Source organism: Carcharodon carcharias, chromosome 20 (assembly GCF_017639515.1).
Source record: "Carcharodon carcharias isolate sCarCar2 chromosome 20, sCarCar2.pri, whole genome shotgun sequence".
Taxonomy (NCBI): domain Eukaryota; kingdom Metazoa; phylum Chordata; class Chondrichthyes; order Lamniformes; family Lamnidae; genus Carcharodon; species Carcharodon carcharias.
The window spans coordinates 41,099,081-41,122,009 of record NC_054486.1 but is presented as its reverse complement, the minus strand read 5'-3'; the positions used below and the strand labels follow the sequence as shown (position 1 = coordinate 41,122,009).

Below are 22,929 nucleotides of genomic sequence, written 5' to 3'. Positions count from 1 at the left end.
TATTGTCTACTGCTGTTGCTATTTCTTGTGTTCTTGTATGTTGATTTTAGTTGGTTTGTTATAGTAAAAGTTTTAAAAAGTTAAATCTTGCGCATTAGCTTCCTGTTAGCTTTGTGGGGATTACTTTCGATTTTCAAAATGTTATCAGTTTCTGTGGGGATTGTAACATATGAAACAAGGATTTGAATTCTGGTCTGTTAGCGTTAACCAGCATGTTTGGACTGGAAGTCTGCATTGAGTCTTTCTATTTTAATACCATAGATTCAATTTTCCCTATGAGTAGACTAATCAATAATCTAGAAAATATATTGGAAAAACCTCTGCTGCGTGTGACTGTGGCATATGAGTTTAGTGCTTTTTAATTAATATCAATTGTTCATTTTTCTCTCAGGTGCAAGGCAGGTTGTTCGTAAAACCTCGCTGGAAGAAGCAATGGAGTTGCTGGCTTCTGGGTTCTTGCGAGGAGGCAGTGGTTTGCTGCGAGTCAGTGGAGAGATGCTGAAGGGAGGCAGCTCTGTGAACCGGGATATTAGGATTGGAGTAACTCAGGTTAGAAATTACGTTTGTGTTTTGCCTTTGTGTTTTTTGTAATCATTTGAATATATGATCATTTTTATTTATCAAAGAAGGAAGTGAGGTTGATGCTTGATAAATGTTATATAAGAATCTCTGGAAACTTTTAAAATATTTGAGTGATAGTTTGCTTTTTGAAATGCTATTGTCACAATCTTGGAATGTTTTCGATTTTTGCTGTTTGCTCGTGACCAACCCCTTCATTTTCTGGGGAAATGGTCTTTTGCTGTGTGATGTACGATACCAGTTGTACACTTGACAACTGGTTAATTCTACAGAAGCAAACCATCATTAAGATTGGAAGCGTGATTTTTTTGTGGTTGGTTTCAAATCAAATTCTCAGTAAATGATTAATCAATCTCCTCGGGTCTGCAGCTTCACATATGCCAGTCTTCAGTCAATTTGGTTCACTCAGTGTGATATCAAGAAATGGCTGAGTGTGCTGGACACACCAAAGGCTCTGGGCCCTGATTACATTCTGACTGTAGGGCTGAAGACTTGTGCTCCTTCTGTGCTGTAACCATTCTTTGATTCTATGATTCCAGAACCAACCGCACCCCTAGCTAAGTCAGTACAGCTACAAAATTGGCATCTACCTGACAATGTGGAAAATTGTCCAGATACATTCTGTCCACAAAAAGAAAGGACAAACCCAATACGGCCAATTAGAGGCCCATCGCCCATCAATCTACTCTTAATCAGCAGCAAAGTAATGAAGATGTCATCGACAGAGCTGTCAAACACCACTTGGATCGTAATAATCTGCTCACCTGAAGACCAGTTTGGGTTCCACTGGAATCAATCAGTTCCGGACCTCATTTGGCCTTAGTCCAAATGTGGACAAAAGAATTGAATGTCAGATGTCTGGTGAGACTGTCCTTGATATTGAGGTTGCATTTGACCAAGTATGGCACCAAGGACTCCAAGCAAAATTGAAGTAAATGGCACTCGGAGAAAACTCTCCACTTGCTGCAATCGTACTTGGAAGATGATTGAAGCTGTTGGAGGCTAATTATTTCAGCCCCAGGACATCACTGCAGGAGTTCCTCTGGGTAGTGTCCTAGGCCCAAACATCTTCAGCTGCTTCATCAATGACCTTCCCTCAATCGTAAGGTTAGAAGTGGGGATGTTTGCTGATGGTTGTAAAATGTTCAGTACCATTCATAACTCATCAGATAATAGTAGTCCATGTCTGCATTTATGCTTGGGCTGATAACTGGCAAGTGACATTCGTGCCATACCAGTGCCAGGCAATGACCATCTCCAATAACACAAATCCAGCCATCTCCCTATCATGCTCAATGACATTACCATCGCTGAATCGCCCAATATCAAGACACTTGGGGTTACCATTGACCAGAAACTTAACTGGACCAGCCATATGAATACTGTGGTGACCAAGAGAGGCCAGAGGCTGGGAATTTTACGGTGAGTAACTCATCTCCTGACTCCCAAAGCCTGTTCATCATCTACAAGACAGGAGTGTGATGGAATACTCTCCACTTGCCTGGATGAGTGCAGCTCCAACAGCACCTGCAAGTTCACCTCCAAATCACACATTCATCGCAACTTGAAAATATATCATCGTTTCCTCATTATTGCTGGGTCAAATCTTGGAATTCCTTCTCCACAACATTGTGGGTATGCCTACACCACATGGATTATAGCAGTTTAAAATGGTGGCTTATCACCACCTTCTTGAGGACAATTGGGGGTGTGTAATAAATGCTGGCCTTACCAGTGATGTCCGCATCCCAGTGTTACAATTCTCGTGGGGAATCTGTAACCAAAGGAAACCAGATTTACCAAACAACCCCTAAATTAAGAAATTACCGAACATGATTTCGCTTTTTGTAATTTTTATTCTTACACAAATCAGAATCAACATAAATTAACAGGCAAATCGCAGTTGGCTTGAACTATAAATTACACATGGAGTAGCAGATACAAAGACTATCTCAGAGTTTCTACGCAGCCCACTTCACTTGTATGGCCAACATTTTCAGCCACAAAGTTCTTCCAAGTTCAGATCTCCCTAGGGCTGAATTCCAGTTTCTTCCCTTCAAGGATGTAGCCAATTCTCCACAAGCAACAGTGTCTAGGAAACAGGTTCTGCCGGTGCAGTCTTCCACACAATGGTGCACTTCTTTCTGAAACCTTCTTAACTCTCAGCTTCTGTTGGTCAAGGCAGTATGGATCAACCATAATCGCCTTTACCTTCACACAAAATGGCTGGTTTTGGGCTTTGAGTCACCTGGAAACGAAGCAGTGTGCAGCGTCATTAACATGCTTTCCAACCACACAGGAATCCTATTCCCTGATTCAGCGTGCTGACCACCTTTGCTCTTTCCAGCCCCCTGTCTCTGCCACATGGCCTCCATGTTTTAACTCCCTTTTGGTACTGTGCACAGTCAAGGGCCATCAGGTCACATAACCAGTATTTCTTATAATCTAAAAAGTAATTACAAATTTTCCTTGTGATTACTGACTTTAGGTCAAAGGTCATCACACCGTAAATTAATGAGACAAAACTGAGCTACATGTTACTAATTTTCGTGTTATGTTTAAGATAACACCCTATATAGGTGATGGAAATAAATAATTAACTTTATTGTGTAATGTTTTTCAAATAGATTTTGTTGAGTATTTAGAATTAGAAGCTATCATAATCTTGATTGATTCATCTTTTGTAGGCTTATGTTGCTTTTGTTTCCACACTGGGTGGTCAGTGGTTGGAATTGAATTTTGCTGCCCTACTTACACACATTTTGGAGTTGGTGTCCCACCCAAAAGCTACTCAGACTCAAATCGATGCCATATGTTGTCGCCGTTGTGTTTCATTTATCCTTCGAGCTACAGTAGGAAGTCTGCGCGGAGAGAAAGCTCAGATTGCAGCAGCTAAAGAGATCTGTCAGGCTGTGGGTAAACAGAAGAAGGCTGTAGGTATGAAATTAGAACCAACCTAAATGAATGTTAATGTCAAATAAGAAGTGTCTGTATGTCAAAGATATATTTTTGTATGTGGACATACACAGTACATGTTTAGTTTAAGACATTTATTGCAACTTCTACTATTACTATTCTGGCTCTGCGTAGTGACTGCCTCTCAATTTATTTATTTTGTGCTTTGTTTACTGTTCTTCATAATGAAATCTGTATGGCAAGCTAAACATCATTAAAAAGGATCCCATCTTATGATTAACATTTTTACTTTGTGAGCCATTGCTTAGAACATATCTTGTTGCAAGACAGATTAATCTGTTGAACTTACAAATATTTTTATTCTTTCATGGAATGTGGGCATTGTTAGCAAGGCCAACATTTGTTGCCCATCCCTAATTGCTCTAAATATCTTGCCAATCATTTTGGAGGGCTGTTAAGAGTCAGCTAGATTGTGGGGCTCTGCAATCGTATGTAGGCCAGACCGGGGAAGGATGGTAGATTTCCTTCCCTAAAGGACGTTAATGAGCCAGATGGATTTTTACAGCAATTGATGAAAGTTTCATAGTCAGCATTACTGATATTAACTTCCAATTCCTGATTTATTAATTAATTGAATTCAAATTCCAGCAGCTGCCGTGGTGGGATTTGAACCCATGTCCCCAGAGCAATAGACTGGGCCTCTGAATTATTCCAGTGACATTATCACTAGGCCACCAACTCCCCCCTAAACTTTCACTGATTTATTTTTATTTTAGTCCTGTGTTGCTTTTATTTTACATGAGATAATGTAGTGCTGAACTATAAAATCTAGACCTCAGATTTATATTTCACAAATTTTGAATATCCAGTTTTTCCTTACTGTATCTTTAAGATTTCTTTGCTCTTATTGGGTCCCTTTTACTATATTTTGACTTTCACTGAAGTTCACTAGTTTAAACTACCAGTGCTTCAGTCAGGCATAAAAAATTAGACATTGGACAAATTGTAAATGTGAGCGAATGTTAAGGTTCATATTTTCAGTTCTTTAGGTTGCTTTAGCTGGTGAACTAATCTCTTTTATTCATAAATATTATGGATGTGTTACCAATTTTCAACTGTGAATATAGCAGTTATGGTTTGTGTGATATTATCATTTCGTTTAATTTAAGTTTATCTTTATTGCCAGATGCTGCATTGAGTGACAGTAATATGGAGACGAAGGTGGGTACAATGGATGTGTCTGCCAGCCAACATGTGCTTGTCTGTGCCCTCCAAGAGTTGGGCAGTCTAGTGCAAGGCCTTGGTTCTACTGCTGCCCCACTGCTTCAAGATTCCACCATAGGTAATAAGACAGGTGTAAATTTTGGTGTAAAGATGTATAATCTTTGGTCTGTTGGCAAATCTAATACCAAAATTCTCAGCTGAAGTTGCTGTTCTCCAGCATTTTCATCTGAATGTTAATGTTTCTGCAGTGCTTTCACTTTTTGCATTAAAGGATGTGAAAATACATGAGTTTGCCCCTGGTTAAATTTAAGTTTTTTTTGTTTTACTAATGGCCCAGGATTTGTACCTGGCACTTGCTGGAGCTGATTGAATGTAATCATGTGGTCATTCATTCCACAAGAGATTCCATGACTTATATATATTATGGATATTATCCTGTTAACAATTAACATTTCAAGGCCTTATGACTCATCATCAGAGTTCTGAAGAAAAGTCATACGGATTCGAAACATTAACTCTGTTTCTCTCTCCACAGATGCTGCCAGACCTGCTGAGTTTTTCTAGTACTTTTTGTTTTTTTTTCAAATTTCCAGCATCTGCAGTATTTTGCTTTTATCTTAGTGTCAGGAAGCGGCCTTGCCTTGCACTAAACTTAAAAATTCAGATTTTATCACCATTTAAGGTATTTATTCCAAGCTGGTATAAGATTGGTTCAAGTCACTCTTTATCACTTATTACCTATACAAACTCTCCATCTCTCATTACTTATTATATTCATTTTTAATTATTGGAACTAATTTTTGTTGTCATTTTAAAACCATGGTCAGGGAATGAAGTTTTTACTTCATTTTGCAGAGTTTATTTATTTCTGTTGTGGTACTGTGGGAGGTGCCTAAAGCATGTTTCGTGATCTTAGTGTATTGCATCCAGTTGAAATTATTACTGAAAGAAATCCATTAGCAGGTCATGTGTAGGACCACCTAAGAGGACTGATGCTACACATGCCTCGTATAACTGCCATCAAATTTACACTGTTTCCAATGCACCTGGAGATACTAACTACACAGTACATAGCAAATCATGAAATATATTAAAATGATGGTCTTGAGTTTTGCAGTCAGCAGTGATTGTACATTCTGCTGACCTCAGAGAAAGACCAAGTGATCTCTCAAGTGTGGATTTCACCTTTTCTGCTGTTAGTTTGATCCTGGCACCAATTCAAGTCCAACCAGTGGGCATGGCTAAGCAGCTTATCACACTGAAGAATTTTCACAGACAGTATGTCAGAAGTAAAATACACTGATTACCATTGACTTTTTATAAATTTTCCAGAGAGTAAAATCAGAGAGCAGAAAAGGGCACAAAATGGTAGAAGAGAATTTCACCTGCAGTGATCTCCTGGGGAAGGTAGTGAATGGAAGAACTATGATGTCATTCAGATTTTGGGGTGTGAGAGTGAACTATCAATTTATATGGAAGGATATGCCCAGTTGTCTGGTCTTCCTCATCTCTACTTGCTCTTGTGTTATCAGTATGCATGTAATCAAGTATATAGGACAAACTAACTGTAGCTTGTAGGCAGAATTTTTGAATGTATCAGTGAAAAGCTGAAGTTGATGTTTCTATTTGAAAATGCATGGTGGAAGCACTAATTTGTACATCTCTTCTCCTGTCAGGTGTGCTGGAGAAAGTCATTTCAGTGCTGCTCCATCCCAGTGTTTCAGCTAGATTAGCTGCAGCTTGGTGTTTGCGTTGTTTTGCAGTAGCCTTGCCATCTCAGGTTTCTCCTCTTCTGGATCGTTGCACTGAACGTCTGAGCGCTCTCAGATCTTCCCCTGAAGCAGTAACTGGTTACAGTTTTGCAATTGCAGCACTATTAGGAGCATTGCAGCATTGTCCACTGGGTATCCCTCATGGGAAAGGAAAGGTGATGATTTTGCTAACATTTATTTGAATAAGAAAAATTTTGAAGATTCAGAAGCAGAAATAAATTGTAATTAAGAACTGTTGGGTTAGAAAGAGATGCTGCTTTCCTTTAAGATCTATTCAGTTACATTTTAATGTTAGTTTTTTTTGAATACCAAATATTTTGTCATTAGTCATTTTCCTACTTCTGTTTTAATTTATTACTTATTACTGTTTAACAAATTGATTTTATTCATGTACATTCAATGTATATTTAAGACCCATTTTTAAATTCAAATGTTCCAGTTGATTATGACCCAAGCAGAGGATTTTCTACGTACAGCGATCCAAACTAGTCGCCTTTCAATACAGCGCACTCAAGCAGGTTGGCTTCTGTTTTCTGCACTTATGACACTAGGTAAGATAGTTTTGCCTATTGATATTACTGAACAAAATTTAATTAGTGCAAGATGATGGACTATTGGCATTTATTTAATCGTGACCACTGGCACTTTGGGGAAATTTTGCAGGATTCTTAATTATTTTGAAGATATCTTGGTCTGTGAGCCTACAGCTGATAATTAAAAAGCCTGGTGAAGACACATCAAATGTGTGACAAATGTTTGACATATCTATCCTCGTAAACTAACGCCCCATTTCTAAACTTCCCTTTCTCCTCTTTAATCATGTTGTTACCTTGCACAAAATATTTTCAAAATTCCATTTTCAAATCCCTCCAGCTCCATTTCCCCCCTCCTATCCTACCGAAACAGCTTTGATCAAAGTCATGAATGTCACTTGCTGTGATTATGTTGCAAATGCAACATTTGTTACAAGAGTATGCCGCCTTCCTTCTTGACTACTTTGCTATCCATCTCTATAGAACTATATTTGTTTGGTTCTTGTCTGATCCACACATAGCCATTGTATCTGTAGAAATGGCTTATTTCTCCATCGCACCCCCCCCCCCCCCCACACCTGCTGCTACCCATGGATCTGCATTTATGTCCCTTTTCTACCTCAAACATCTGCAGGCATATAGAAGTGAGAAAGGAATGGAAGGGTTTCTTGATGGGGCTCAAAGAAGAAGGGTAGGGGGAGGCTTGTGTGGAGCCTAAACACTGGCATGGATCTATTGGGACAAATGGCCTGTAATTATGTTGTAATTTCTTCATCCAGAGACTGGTGAGCCTGTGGAATTCGTTAACACAGAAAGTAGTTGAGACCAAAACATTGTATGTTTTCAAGAAGAAGCTAGATATAGCTCTTGGGGCAAAAGGGATCAAAGAGTATGGGGAGAAAGCAGGAGCAGGTTATTGAGTTGGATGATCAGCCATGATCATAATGAATGGCGGAGCTGGCTCGAAGGGCTGAATGGCCTACTCTGTGTTTCTGTGTTATGTTAATTACTTGTATTTCTTTGTGACCCTGAACTAACTCTCATGTCTATACTGATGATGTACAACTCTGCCTCACCACCAGTTTGTTCAATTCCATAAGTACCTCCTGCATAAACCAGCTTATCTGAAACATATCTGCCCTTATGCTATCCTTTACAAAGTCCTACTCGCTCGTCATCCTACATTAGCTCTGTGGTCCTTGAGGCATTACACTTAAACTGATGCTCTAATCACTTTACGGCCTTTCCCCAACCTCCTTCAGCCTTGTACTTTCTCCCATGCTTTTTGACATTTTACCTCTGGCCTTTTGTGTGTTCTATGTTTTAAATTCGGAATTTACATTAAAACTTGCTTTGATTATGTTTACACACAAACACACTGTTTTGTCACACTTACAACTTTGCTGACCTAATATTCTGTGTCCTGTGGCCACTCAAGAAGCTGTTCCATGTGGAAACCCACTCTCCCCCATCTATTCCATCCTCTGGCACTTGCTGAATGTCCGAAACCAGTCCTCTGCTCATATTGTGCTTTTCCAGGATGGAACATCGCACATTGTCATTACAACTTTTTGCACAACAGAAAGGAGACAGCTGGTGAAACAACTGCAGTATCATTGCTGCTTTCATGGCTAGGCGACAGCTGCATTTAAAAAAAAATCTGAGGCAGATATGGTTAGCTCATAGATTTCCAGAACATACCAGGTATGCAAAATCAATGATGGTGGAGAAGGCAGAGAAAGCGGGTCGAGACAGAGAAATCAGTGGATGCAGAATATTGATAGCACACATCAAGGTAAAGGAGTATGTTATTGGGAGACTCAGAATTGAAGTAAGCACAGATGTGGATGGCGAGATACGTATTCTGGAAACAAAGATTAATAAGACTGGGGAAGAATAATCACAAAGATGCAGATGTTAAGAGAAACATCAAGGCAAAGTCATTGGGCACCCACCTACAAATCTATTCTGCATTTTTTTCATTCCTCCCCTTTTTATCCCTAACCCTCACCACTCTTGCTGTGCTCTCTCCCCACCACCCCAGCCTCCCAACCTCTGTGCTCTCTCCCCACCATACACAACCTTTCCCACCTGCCCTCTTACTGACAACATTGTTAATTTTTTTTTACTGTTGACCAGTTGCCTCCCTCCCTCTAACCCTGCTTGATGGAAAAGCTAAGCTTTCTCACCTACCCAAGTGTCAGAGAATCACAGAATCTCACAGTGCAGGAGAGGCCCTTCGGCCCATCGAGTCTGCACCGACACATGAGAAACACCTGACCTGCCTACCTAATCCCATTTACCAGCACTTGGCCTATAGCCTTAAATGTTATGACGTGCCAAGTGCTCTTCCAGGTACTTTTTAAAGGATGTGAAGCAACCCTCCTCAACCACCCTCCCAGGCAGCACATTCCAGACCGTCACCACCCTCTGGGTAAAAAGGTTTTTCCTCACATCCCCTAAACCTCCTGCTCCTCATCCTGAACTTGTGTCCCCTCGTGACTGACCCTTCAACTAAGGGGTACAGCTGCTCCCTATCCACCCTGTCCGTGCCCCTCATAATCTTGTGCGCCTCGATCAGGTTGCCCCCTCAGTCTTCTCTGCTCCAACGAAAACAACCCAGGTCTATCCAAGAGGAGATATTATTTGATTCTGTTTTTCCAATTCCCATTAAAATCATATTTTAGGCAGTTAATCTTTACCTTGTCAATCAGGATGGAGATGGAGTTTCCTGTTCACAACTGACTGCAGAGCTTGAGGTTTTGCATTCCTCTTCAGTCCTTTTGCATTCAGGTTCATCCTTGTTCATCTCTGTGCTCTCAAAAATATTGCCCTATATTTGATATAGATTTCAAGTGCTGCGCTGATATCCCTGCACGCTCTTAGTACATAATGTTTTGAAATGAAACATCACTTGGTGCTTCTTCATAAGGACAGAGGAACCTCATCCCCAACTGTGTTAGCACAGGAGAGCCTTTCAACAAATATCTAATTGCCAATCTCTCAATGTATGTAAATAAACCTCAACTCTCGCTAACATAACTTCAACTAGAATGGTGCAACAAGTGCACATTTCGCTCAATGCAACATGCTGTCATCTTATGCAACATATTATTACAAATTTTAGCATTGGTCAAAGATATCCCTTTATAATTGATCTTATCTGTTATTTCTTTAATGTTTCTTTGTTCTCAAGTTTTGTAATGGGTGAACTATTTGCAATTTTCAGGTTTTTCAAACTTGACACTTTTTGTTTGATCAATTTGTAATTCCAGGGCCAGCAGTCATTCACCACCATCTTCCAAGAATTCTCTTGCTTTGGAAAAGTGTATTCCCACAATCTTCAAAGGACTTGGAAACGGAGAAGAGTCGTGGGGACTGCTTCACGTGGCAGGTGACGCTGGAAGAACGTGCAGGAGCTCTCTGCGGTATGATATTTGGGACTGTCAGTGATCTGTTTGAAAATAAATTCTTGTTGGCTTGCAACACAGATGTACTTATTTCAAACACATTTAGTCATTTTTAGTTGGGGAGGAAGTCCAGTAATTGTAAGAATGAATAATGAAAGTGGCTCCTCTGTTGCAGTTGAAAAGGAAAATGATTTATCTCTTTGCGCAACATGATTCAGCTGTGCAGGCCATAACTATGTTGCAGACCTTTTGCTTAGCCCATCTAGTTTCAGAATGAAATTAACTGCTAAGTGCGATCTGTATCATGTGAGCACTAATTGCAGCAAGTTGGAATAATCTAATATAATGAGCAAAAATTGTAGTAATAAAGGACACTCTTAGTGGTGCAACATAAAACTGAAGAAAATAGTCCTTCATTAATACATTGTCTATGTTTTTTGTGCTTATTGAAGAAAAAAAGGAAACCATTACTCATTTTGTCATTGTTTAAGTTGTATGTGCTAATTAAGACAATATTAACATTGGGAGATGTGCAATTTTCTGTCTCCCTGTTTGGGGAAAAGCAAGAAGTCTGAAATAGTGATATTGACAAATTATCCCTTCTGGCTAAAGGGTTGATTATAGTGTCACTGGTTGTTTTTTCTGTTTTTAAAAAAGCAAACTGTTTTGAGGGTGCTGGCTCATTACAAAGCAAAGCAATTGGACCTTGTTCATAGGATGCTTTTGGAATACTGTGACCCAAAATGAACGGTGACATATCTGCTCATTTATTTGCTTTGTTCATTCTTTTTGTCTTTTGTTTCAGAGTACTGATTTTTTTTAACAATATATTTTTCTGAAATAAAAAGAGAAGCTGTAAATGTAAATGTCTCTCAACAACTCAAAAGCATTAAGATTCATTATGCATTTGAGTTACAGAATCTTGATACAATTCAGTGCATGGATACCACCTTGTTTTTATTTTGATTTTTATTATGATTACATTTTCACAACTCAATATTTTTTAGTAGAGTTTGAAACAATATTCTAAAAAGATTGTTAGCTTTGTATTGATCTCTTTTTTTAGCAATGAAAAGCTTTGTGTTGCATTGCGGAGATTTGTTGACTGATGATGTAATTGAGAGACTCCTTCCACTCCTTACTTTCGCTGTGGCTTTATCAACAAAGTAAGTTGTATTATAGCCAGTCATTTGAGGTATTTGTATTTTTCAAACAGTTATATGTAATCTTTTGCTTGTAAAATTTTGCATAAGGATGTTGTTGTAAATGCATGGTTGGTGAGATGTTATTTGTGTTTTGTAAATAATTGATTTAAAATATAAGTCTGCTGTGGTAAAGGCTGAAATTAATGCCTCTAATTTCAATGAGAAAGTTCCTCCTCCCACCGAAAAAGTTGCTAATGGTTATTTTTCATAATGGGCTTATTTGAAATATATTGTACAAATTTATGTCAGTGTTACGAAATATTTGTTATTAGAAGTTAACATTTCGACTGAAGTTAGCCTAAATCCAAGAGTTGCATTTGCTACTTGTCAGCTGTACAGTTGATCTTTGTGGTTAGCTCTTCTCTTTCAGTGGGCCTAGAACACTGAAGTTTTCGTGTTTTTTTGATGGCTAAGATACTTGTAACAGAAGGTGTAGAAATAAATAACAAAACAATTTATATAAATTGCCTTTCTCCAATAATTTGACTTGTGTCCTGAAGTGGTAAATATATTTTTTTAGACTGCCTGCACTTAACAAATCCTATGGAGCTCCTTTGAAGAGTGCTTCAGTGGTGTTTAGGCAACGGTTGTATGAGATTCTGGCTCTGCTGCCACCCAAGACCTATGAAGGTGGGTCTGATAGAAATTAATGATTTCAGTTTCTAATATCTGATACACACTTATGACTATGGTTAAGTTGTTTTGTGGGATCAGGTTGTATGGAAATGTATTTTTCTTTCTCTTTTCCTCCTTTCCATTGGCATTCTTTATTATATTTATTTTATATTTTGTGTATTTTTTTTAAAATTAAGAATTGGGGAATGCATGCAATTCATGGACATAAGAACTAGGAGCAAGAGTAGGCAACTCAGCCCCTTGAGCCTGCACTGCCATTCATTACGATCATGGCTGATCTCATTTCAGCCTCAACTTCAATTTTCCACCCTCTCCCTTTACTAATTAAAAATCTGTCTATCTCCTTAAATTTATTCAGCATCCCGGCATCCACTGCATTCTGAGGTAGTGAATTCCACAGATTTACGACCCTTTGAGAAAAGTAATTCGTCCTCATCTCTGATTTAAATCTACCACCCCTTAGCCTAAAACTATGGCCTCTCATTCTAGAATGCCCCACAAGGGGAAACATCCGTTCCATGTCTAATTTGTTTATCCCCTTTAGCGTCTTATATACTTCAATTAGACCTCCTCTCATCCTTCTAAACTCTAGCGAGTATAGGCCTAAACTGCTCAATCTCTCCTCATAAGACAAGCCCCGCATTTCTGGAATCAATCTAGTGAACCTCCTCTGAACCGCCTCCAGTACAATTACATCCTTCCTCAAGTAAGGAGACCAAAACTGTGCACAGTACTCCAGGAGCGGTCTCACCAATGCCTTGTACAGTTGCAACAACACTTCCCTATTTTTAATATTCTATTCCTTTAGCAATAAATGCCAAAATTCCATTTGCCTTCCTTATTACCTGCTGTACCTGCATACCAGCTTTCAGCAACTCATGCACGAGGACACCCAGATCCCTCTGCACTGAAGCGTTCTGAAGTTTCTTTCCATTTAAGTAATAAGTCGCCTTTTTATTCTTCCAACCAAAATGGATTATCTCACACTTATCCACGTTAAACTCCATCTGCCAAATTTTGGCCCATTCACCTAACCTGTCCATATCCATTTGTAAATTTCTTCTTTGCAACTTACTTTCCCATCTATTTTGGTGTCATCTGCAAATTTAGCTATTGTACTTTCTATCCCTGAATCCAAGTCATTAATAAAGATTGTAAATAGTTGGGGCCCAAGGACCGAACCCTGTGGCACCCCACTAGTTACAGCTTGCAATCCAGAAAAATACCCACTTATCCTGTCTCTCTGCTTTCTGTTGGTTAGCTAATCCTCTATCCAAGCTAAAATATTACCCCTAACTCCGTGTGATCTTATCTTGTGTGTTAATCTTTTGTGCGGCACCTTATCGAAGGCCTTCTGGAAGTCCAGATATACTACATCTACAGGATCCCCATTATCCACTTTGCTTGTCACATCTTCAAAGAACTCTAGCAAATTAGTCAAGCACGATTTACTCTTCATAAAACCATGCTGACTCTGATGGATTGCATTTTGACTTTCCAAATGCCCCATTACTACTTCCTTAATAATGGATTCCAACAATTTCCCAATGACAGAAGTTAAACTAACTGGTCTATAGTTTCCTACTTTCTGCCCCACCCCCCCCCCCCCCGGCCAAATTTTTGAATAAGGGTGTTATATTAGCATTTTTCCAATCCACTGGAACCTTTCCAGAATCCAGGGAATTTTGGAATATTATAGCCAATGCATCCATTATCTCTGCTGCCACTTCCTTTACGACCCTGGGATGTAGGCCATCCTAAGGACTTGTCACCCTTTAATCCCAATAGTTTGCTCAGTACTTTTTCTCTAATGATGGTGATTGTTCTAAATTCCTCCTTCTCTATACCCTCTGCTGTTACTATTGGGGTGGTACTAGTGTCCTCCACTGTGAAAACTGAGGCAAAATATTGATTAAGCATCTCTGCTATTTCTGCGTTCCCCACTGTTAACTCCCCAGTCTCATCCTCAAGAGACCAGCATTCACTTTAGCTACTCTCTTTCCTTTTATATACTTGTAGAAGCTTTTGCTATCAGTTTTCACATTTTGCACTAGTTTCCTTTCATAATTTACCTTTGCTCTTTTTATTATTTTTTAGTAACCCTTTGTTGATCTTTAAAAGCTTCCCAATCTTCCAGCCTGCCACTGACCTTTGCAATTTGGTATGCCTTAGTTTTTGCCTTTAAGTTATCTTTAACTTCCTTGCTTAGCCTTGAATGCATTTCCCCCCTCTTACCATCTTTCTTCCTCATTGGGATATATTTTACTTGGGAGGAATTGAATATCTCCTTAAATATCTGCCACTGTTCATCAACTGTCCTATCTTGTAGTCTTCCTGCCCAGTCCACAAGGGCCAAATCTGCCCTCATGCCTATGTTTAACTCCAGAACACTAGTGTGGGACTCAAGTTTCTTGCTCTCAAACTGAACTTGAAATTCTAGTATGCTATGATCACTCTTCCCAAGAGGATCCTTTACTTTGAGATCATTAATTAATCCCATCTCATTACACAAAACCAAATCAAGAATAACCTGCTCCCTGGTTGGTTCCACAACATATTGCTCCAAGAAACAATCTGTAATACACTCTATGAACTTTCCCTCAAGGCTACCCTTGCCAATTTGATTAGTCCAGTCTATGTGCCCATTAAAATCACCCATTTAAAGATAACATGGTGCAAAAGTAATGAATATGAGCAGTTTAATATCACTGACAAATCCTGAGCCCAACAAGCAACCAACTAATTACTCAGTAAAGTTGAATAAATATTACAATTACAGCCTTAAATTTGTAAAGTTTACAGGGCATTGTAAAATAAATATTCAGGAGGAAGACTCTATAACAAGATCAAAAGACAATCAACACAATAAACCAGGGAACAGTGATTCAGAATCGCAGAAGTCACCCTCAATGCCTCTCCCAAACAATCCCATTACCATTTCCCCCAGAAATAGGTATTCCAAAAATAAAGACCACATTTTTTAGAATTTCTTATTAGATCAGAGAAAGCATAATTGACTCCACAAAATCAGATCATCAAACTGTTTTTATGTGGAGTACAGACCTTGCATCTTGAAGATTAATGAATGTGTTCCTATTTATGCCGAAGAATATGAGTAACAGGGCTTAGAGACAGTGGTGGTTTGGGTATGGAGAAATAGGTTTTATCTTTGAGGGTTTTTGTTTTGTAAATACCAGACCAAAAAGCAATACAAGGAAAAAGTGAAGGTCAATCCTTCTGTTTCTAAGAACCTATTTTCAAAGTCATACAGGAGATCTTTTTGTTCTCTCGGACTGAATTTTTCCATTATCCAGCTTATTTACATCTCGTTCTTCACCTTCCATAAACTTCAGCTGGTCCAAAATACAGTCACTTGGCCTGCAGCAGGTTGTGATGATCCATTACCTCAAAATCATTGACCTAGATCAGCTCCCTGTTAAACAGTGTATTGAAATTTAAATTAATCCTCAATTTTAAATCCTCAGTCTCCCCCTACTCTACCTTGCAACCTCCTTCAAGTTTACATCGGATTCATCACCTTTGGCCCACTTATTCTGCCCTCTCTAAGCACATTTTGTTGATGAGATCCATCTCTTGCTCTCTAGACCCTATTCCTACTAAACTGTTGACCACACTAATTCCCTTTCCCGCTCCTCTGTTAGCTGATATTAACGGGTATCTCCCCTCGGGTGCTATCTCCTCCTATCCCTTATCAAATTTGCCATTATCACCCCTCTCAAAAAACAACATTTGCCCTCTATGCTTGCAAACTACCTGCCCCTTCTCGAACGTTCCTTGTCTTTCCAAGCCCTTGAACATGATGCCCATGATGCAACTTTGTGCCCGTCTTGCTCAGAACTTCTTGTTTGAATCCATCCATCCATCCAACCAGGTTTATGCCACATCATAGTACAGAAACTGTTCTTACCAAAGTCACAAATGTCATCCTGTGTAAGTGTGACAAAGGTAAAGCATCCCTCCTCGTCCTCCTTGATAAGCCTGCAGTCTTTGACATGTTTGACTATGCAATTCTGCTCCCAACACTTCACTGCCAACTATATGTATGTGTGGAACTGCACTTGCTTGTTTTAATTCTTATTTATCCCAGTATAGCCAGAGAACCACCTAAAAAGCTTTCTTTGTGCTTTTGTACCATTACTTCTGGTGTCCCTGAATGATCTATCCTCAGCGTCTTCTTTTCTCTATGTATATGTTGCCTCTCCTTCACATCTTCCAAAATCAAATCAGTTTCCAAGTGTACATTGCTGATATCTAGCTGTATCTCACCACCACCTCTCTTGCCCCCTCATTTCTTTCTAAATTGTCAGCCTGTTTGTCTGACATCCAATTTTGGAAAGTTGAAAGTTCCTTCAATTAAAAAGTCCTCATCACACATTCCATTCCCTTCACATCACCTCTGTCCGTCCTACCTGGCAACTGTCCAAAGTTGAACTGGACCCTTCACAGCCTTGTTGTAATTGACTTGAGATGAACTTTCTACCACACACCTGCCCCATCGCTAAGACTGTCTATTTCCACATCTGTAACATCACCTGACCTTGCCCCCTGCCTCAGCTCAGCTGCTGCTGTAACCCTTAAGATGCTTTTTATTACCTCTAGACTTGATTATTCCAATGCACTTCTGGCTACGTTTTACCCTCCGCAAACTTGAGCTTATTCAAAACTCTGTTGCTCATATCGTAAGTTACGCTGAGTTCTATTCACCCAGAGCACCTGTCCTCATTGATCTCCATAAGCTCCCAGTCAAGTTTCAAAATGCTCAGCCTCGTTTTCAAACCCCTCCAATGGCCTTGTAATTGCTGACAGCACACCATCTCCACAGACATTTGTGAATTCTGGCTTCTTGAGCATTCCCGATTTAATCTCACCACCGTTGGCAACCATTCCTTCGCTTTCCCAGGCTCGAAGTTCTGGAATTTCCTCCTAAGTCTGTCTACCTTGTTTCCTCCTTTAGGACACTCCTTAAAACCTACTTCTTTGACCAAGCTTTTGGTTTTCTGGTCTAATATCTCCTCAACATAGCATTGATGTCAAATCTTGTTCCATAACTCTCCATTAAAGCGCCTTGGATGCTGTATAAATTAAGGTGCTGTATAAATGTGAGTTATTCTGCACATTGCCTCTAATTTTATATATCATTGATGTCAGAACGACAATTTGCCCTATTGTTAGGAAATCCTCCTCTAAATTGCTTTGACCCTATTTTCTCCACTTTTTAATGCTTCTTAAAAACACAATTTTTTAGTCTAGCTTTTAGTCATTGCTTCTAACTCTCCCATTATGGTTCAACATGCATTCATTTTCATTTCTGTAAAGGCTTGGCAACCTTTTTTCAACGTTAGGTAGTGGTGGCAGCCCTTGACATTCCACGAACAGAAATCAAATTCCATATTAGAGGAAAATCATTTTTTGCCAAATTGGGGAGATAGCGACAAAACTCAATAAATGTTGTAATAATGCAGAAATTCCTACAATATTTTTCTTTTATTCATTGCTGAGTCAGACTTGTTCCAGCACTAAGAAATTTGAGACTAAGAAATTTTTAACTTAACTGTCGGTCCCACAGTGCAGTTTACATAAATATTTTTGTGGTTCCAGCAACCAATGGTCAGATTTATGAGGCATCTTTCTTTGTTAGTTTCTGCCAGCAATACATTCCATGTTGCACACTACTTATTTTAAATGACTGCTGATAAGCATAAATATATGGAGACATAAATTTGGTTGCTGAGGGAAATTAAGTTACTCTAGACTGGTTATATCACTAGTCTCCTGACATTTAGTCCTGACTTTAAGTTAGAGTTACATATATATTGTGTGTCTACTGTTTTGTTAATCATATTATTTGCACATTTTGATTAAGAAGTCTGTAAGTAACTGCATAATAGAATAATCAATTTTTCATTAGTTGTAATGGCCATATTATTTGAGCTGGCATTGAGATTTTGTGTTATCTTTGTTTGGTTTCCTGTGGCCCTGTGTAAGTTGTCAAATTTGAACTGAACTGCACTGGTGTGCAATCAAATGGCAGGAAGTTGGATTTAAATGGAACTAAACATACAATATCTTAGGTGTCATATGTTGCATATGAAAGCATTTGTTGTGTTCTTGTTCTAACTGCATTCTTTGGTCTGTTTACATCTTTGTATCTGCAACACACATGTTTGCAATGAAGTAGTTTGTCACAGAACTTCTTTATTGAAATTGCATGAGTGCTGTATCTATAAGGTATGACAGCTTTTTCCAATTAAATCCTATTGCTAGATTTGGACCAGCAGGAACAGATGATGACACATGCCGTCATATATCTTTATAACAACATTTCTTGTGGCTGTTCAGCTTGTTTTCTGCCGATCAGAAGTCAATTCATCATTTTGTGTAATCGTTATTCAAACCACCACAAAACATCCCCCCCCACCACCCCACCATTTAATTTTCTCCTCAGTCACTTTCATGCAACAAATTCTACCTAGTCAGATCATGGCAAAACAAATTGATATACAGCTGTTGTTGTAGGTCTTCACCCACCCAACAATATATTCTTTAATAGAAGAGTAATGTAACATTCATAATTAAATCGCAAACTAAACGTCACTCCCAACAAAACACTTTATCCCCTCCCCTTTTCGCAAACAAAGTGAATGACTCTCTCGAGTCTTTTGAACATTGTGGATTTAGAGTACACCTTCTTTACACCCCTATTCCTGATTATTAACAATGCTTATTCAGCTTTGTACTTGCCATATTTGGAGATTTAATATAAAGTGCAAACATAAACTAAATGCAATGACGTAGGGAGAAAAAAATCGAGGTTTCTGTGAATCATCCCTCCCACTTAGTTGTAGCATTGTTCACTACAATTCTCACTTTCTTTCTCTCCCCAAAGATGATGGAGCACAGAGACAAAAGTAAGAAATGAACAGACTGGTAACAGAAGAAATGAAAATACTTGTTAATTCTTTGATAGGGTGAAATTTAAATGCAGCATATTAATTCTGATCAAGATAAGTGTAGTTTGCTTCTTGTAATTATCAGCTTTGGTTCAGTGGTAGCACTCTTCCAGATGGGCGAGTTTAGTCCCACTCCAGAGACAGGTACATTTAATCTAGGCTGACACTCAGTACCATAGTGAGGAAGTGGTTGCAGCATTATCATTTGATTGCAATATTAAATAACATTTACCCTCTGATCCATGGCACTGTCCAAAAAGGAGTAAGGTTCTCCCTATGTCCTGGCCAATATTTACCCCACAATCAATAGATTATCTCATCATTGTCTTGTTTCTGTTAGGAGTTTGCTGTGCGCATATTGACCTTTGTGTTTCCTACATTACAAGAGTAATTTAATGGTTTCAAAGATATGATTGATTAACCATGCTGTTATGAAGCTATTAATGTACATAATATTTTGGAAAATATTTTTCTTTTAAAATAGAGGTTTAGTCTGTAGGTGTGTCCTAACTGGATTAAAGCCAACTGGTCTGGGTGCTTTGATGTATACTTTTGATATGTAAGAGAGATAAGTGTATTTGCAATTTTTGAATAGAGCATTTAAGAAGTGGGGTGAAAACTGACACCTATCTAGCGGATACCAAGCAATATGCTTATATTACTAATAAAATTGGTACTATGAAAGGGGTTTTATTGTTATAGAGATTTAGTTCAGATGTTGATGATGCATTGAGGAATTACATTCAATGGGGTGGTAGTATAACTTCAGTTTTTGGGTATGCAGAGCAGAGGCAATGTGAGATCAAAGGCAGCTGTAAGCCTCCATCTGGCTCCACAGGAACCAAAGTGAAAGACCTCATTTTGAATTTGTAAGGTGAAAATGCTTTGCCAGATGTTTGGTTAAGTCTTTGGGTTTCTGTTGCCTGAATGGAGATTAGTTTGGGAATTTGTTAAAAGTTATGAGAGTAGTAATTTGTAGCCATGTGTATATATATTTTAACCTGTATAAATTAATAAAATGTTTCATTTAGTCTTATTGTAAAACCTTGAGAACTGGTGGTCTGATTCCTGAATTTAGAGTCGCATCTCATAACACTTAAAATTATAGTTGCAGTTGTTTAAAGTTTCCCTCTGGGATTTTTAAATAACTCAGCTGTACCAACTGCTTCGGTCATAACACGTGCTATAATTTGTAAAATAAAAGATTACATTTGTGAAAAGGAGCAATATTAACTTTTTGAAAACTTGTTGTTTCTTAACCACAGGGATTTTTAATTCTGTTCTGAAAGAGTTGATTGCTGAATTGACTCTGGCTGATAATCAGTTGTTTGCTGCTACCTTCTTGCTTCCATCCCTCTGTCATCAGGATGATGCTTTGCTACTTGGCGCCTGGTTACAGGAAACTGATCACCGATTTATTGAGGAGCAGGTATTGTACATGGAAGACTCTTTGAAAAATATGAGCACTGCTCTAAACAGCACATCCCTTTGGCTGTTTGCACCAGACAGAGTACTGACCATAGCCGATCAGCCCCTGCTTGCAAAACTCGTGACCTAGTGTCCAACATTACGTGTCATTCCATGATTGGACAGTACCTACTGAACAATTCCGAGAGCATGCTCAGAATTACACTAACAGCCAATTTATGATTATTAGCCAAGCTCTCAATGTGGCTCACCTTAGGCTTGCTAGAAACTACATTCGTATTCGTATGCAAGGCCCTGTCCTATGCAAGAAGAAAGAACGTGTTGAGGCGTTGCATCTTTTTCAATTAAACAAAAGTATGGGGAAACGATAGTTCCCTGGTGAATTTCCCAAAGCAATGCCTCGACCAATCAGAGTCAACTTGCCTTTTTTAAAATTAAATAAACATTTGGAGGAATAACAGTTCCCTGGTGCATTGTCCATGGCATCGCTTCGACCAGTCAGTGTCCACTTGCCAACCAATCAGCCCCTTGCGTCTATCCTGATGAGTGCAAGACGAAAAACCTCGACAATTTGTCTATTTATTCAGCAATACTCAAGTTCTGTATTCCCAATTGACTACTTATAACTTTTTTTTTCTCCCACCTGCTTAAGTAGCTTTCTCGTAAATGGAAAGATGCTATTTGCATAAACTATTCCTTGTGATAACGTATTTTAACCACACTCTTTGTAAAGATGTTTCTCCTGAATTCCCTATTGGAATTATTAGTTACTATCTTGTATTTGTGGCCTCTAGTTTTGAATCCACTACGAGTACAAACACCTTTACTATGTCTGCCCGATTGAACCTCCATCATTTTAAAGACTTCTATCAGGTTACCTCTCAACATTTCTCATTTTTTGATAAAAGAGCTCTAGCCTCTTCAGTCTTCTCCAACAGTCTACCCTAGAACTAATATGGCAGGCATATTAGATTTAGTAATTTAGTCAGGTTTAGTTAATCGTGCCCATGGGGGGCACGATTGGGAAATTTGCAGATGACACAAAGATTGGCTGAGTAAGGGATAGTGTAGAGGATAGTCATGATCTTCAAAACGATATAGATGGGTTGGTGGAGTGGGCGGTAAAGTGGCAGATGGATTTTAACATAGAGAAGTGTGGGGTCATACTTTTAGGGAGGTCAAACAGTTACAGGGATTACAAAATAAATGGGAATATACTAAGAGGGGTAGATGAAGTGAGAGATCTTGGCGTACAAGTACACAGGTCCCTGAAGGCAGCAGTTCAAGAAGACAAGGTTCTAAAGAAGGCATATGGAATGCTCTCCTTCATTGGCAGAGGTATAGAATATAAAAGGAAGGATATAATGTTGGGATTGTATAAAACACTGGTGAGGCCACAACTGGAGTATTGTGTGCAGTTCTGGTCACCACATTACAGGAAGGAGGTAATAGCTCTGGAGAGAGTGCAGAGGAGGTTTACAAGAATGTTGCCAGGGTTAGAAAAGTGTAGCTACAAGGAGAGATTGGATAGGTTGGGGTTACTTTCCTTAGAACAAAGAAGGCCGAGAGGTGACTTGATCGAGGTGTGCAAAATTATGAGGGGAATAGATAGAGTGGACAGGATAAAATTGTTTCCCTTGATGGAGAATTCTAGAACCAGGGGACATCGATTCAAGATAAGTGGCAGAAGGTGTAGGGGGGACATGAGGAAGAACTTTTTTACGCAGAAGGTAGTGGGTGTCTGGAATTCACTGCCCAAGTTGGTGGTAGAGACAGAAACTTTAAACTCTTTTAAAAAGTACCTGGATCTGCACCTAAAGTGCTGTAAGCTGCAGGGCTATGGGCTGGGTGCAGGAAGGTGGAATTAGGAAGAGCACCTGGGTATTCTGGGGCTGGCATGGACAGGATGGGCCAAATGGCCTCCTTCTGTGCTGTGGCTTTTCTATGGTTCTAAAAGTCTAATGGTCCATGAACATTTATCTAATAGCGATCATAAGATTCTAGATTTAGGTAAGGCTAAAGTGAACAGGGCAAATCTGTTAATGGGTAAAATGGCAGGTGTTAAAAAAAAAATGTATGTGATTCAGATCCAGTTTACATTCCTAAAGGGCAAGCATTCTACTTGCTAAAAAAGATAGCCATGAACAATGGAAAAGGTAAGAAGCAGCTTAAAACTAAGAGAAAAATATATTAATTAGCACACGTCCTTGTGAATGGGGAAAAAGTAGAACCATGTTTAAAAGAAAAACCATTAA

At 39.0% G+C, this 22,929-nt stretch overlaps 1 protein-coding gene across 6 annotated transcripts in view; it reads left to right on the top strand.

Moving 5' to 3' along the window:
- heatr5a (HEAT repeat containing 5a) overlaps positions 1-22,929 on the top strand; it is a 181,100-nt gene that overhangs the window by 53,076 nt on the left and 105,095 nt on the right. For all 6 annotated transcript variants that reach the window (XM_041214493.1, XM_041214495.1, XM_041214496.1 and 3 more), the window contains 9 exons: positions 392-549; positions 3,267-3,516; positions 4,682-4,837; positions 6,396-6,646; positions 6,931-7,042; positions 10,300-10,452; positions 11,501-11,600; positions 12,160-12,269; positions 20,512-20,675. In XM_041214493.1, the coding sequence (XP_041070427.1) occupies positions 392-549; positions 3,267-3,516; positions 4,682-4,837; positions 6,396-6,646; positions 6,931-7,042; positions 10,300-10,452; positions 11,501-11,600; positions 12,160-12,269; positions 20,512-20,675 (1,454 nt within the window). The remainder of the gene's footprint in view (positions 1-391; positions 550-3,266; positions 3,517-4,681; positions 4,838-6,395; positions 6,647-6,930; positions 7,043-10,299; positions 10,453-11,500; positions 11,601-12,159; positions 12,270-20,511; positions 20,676-22,929) is intronic.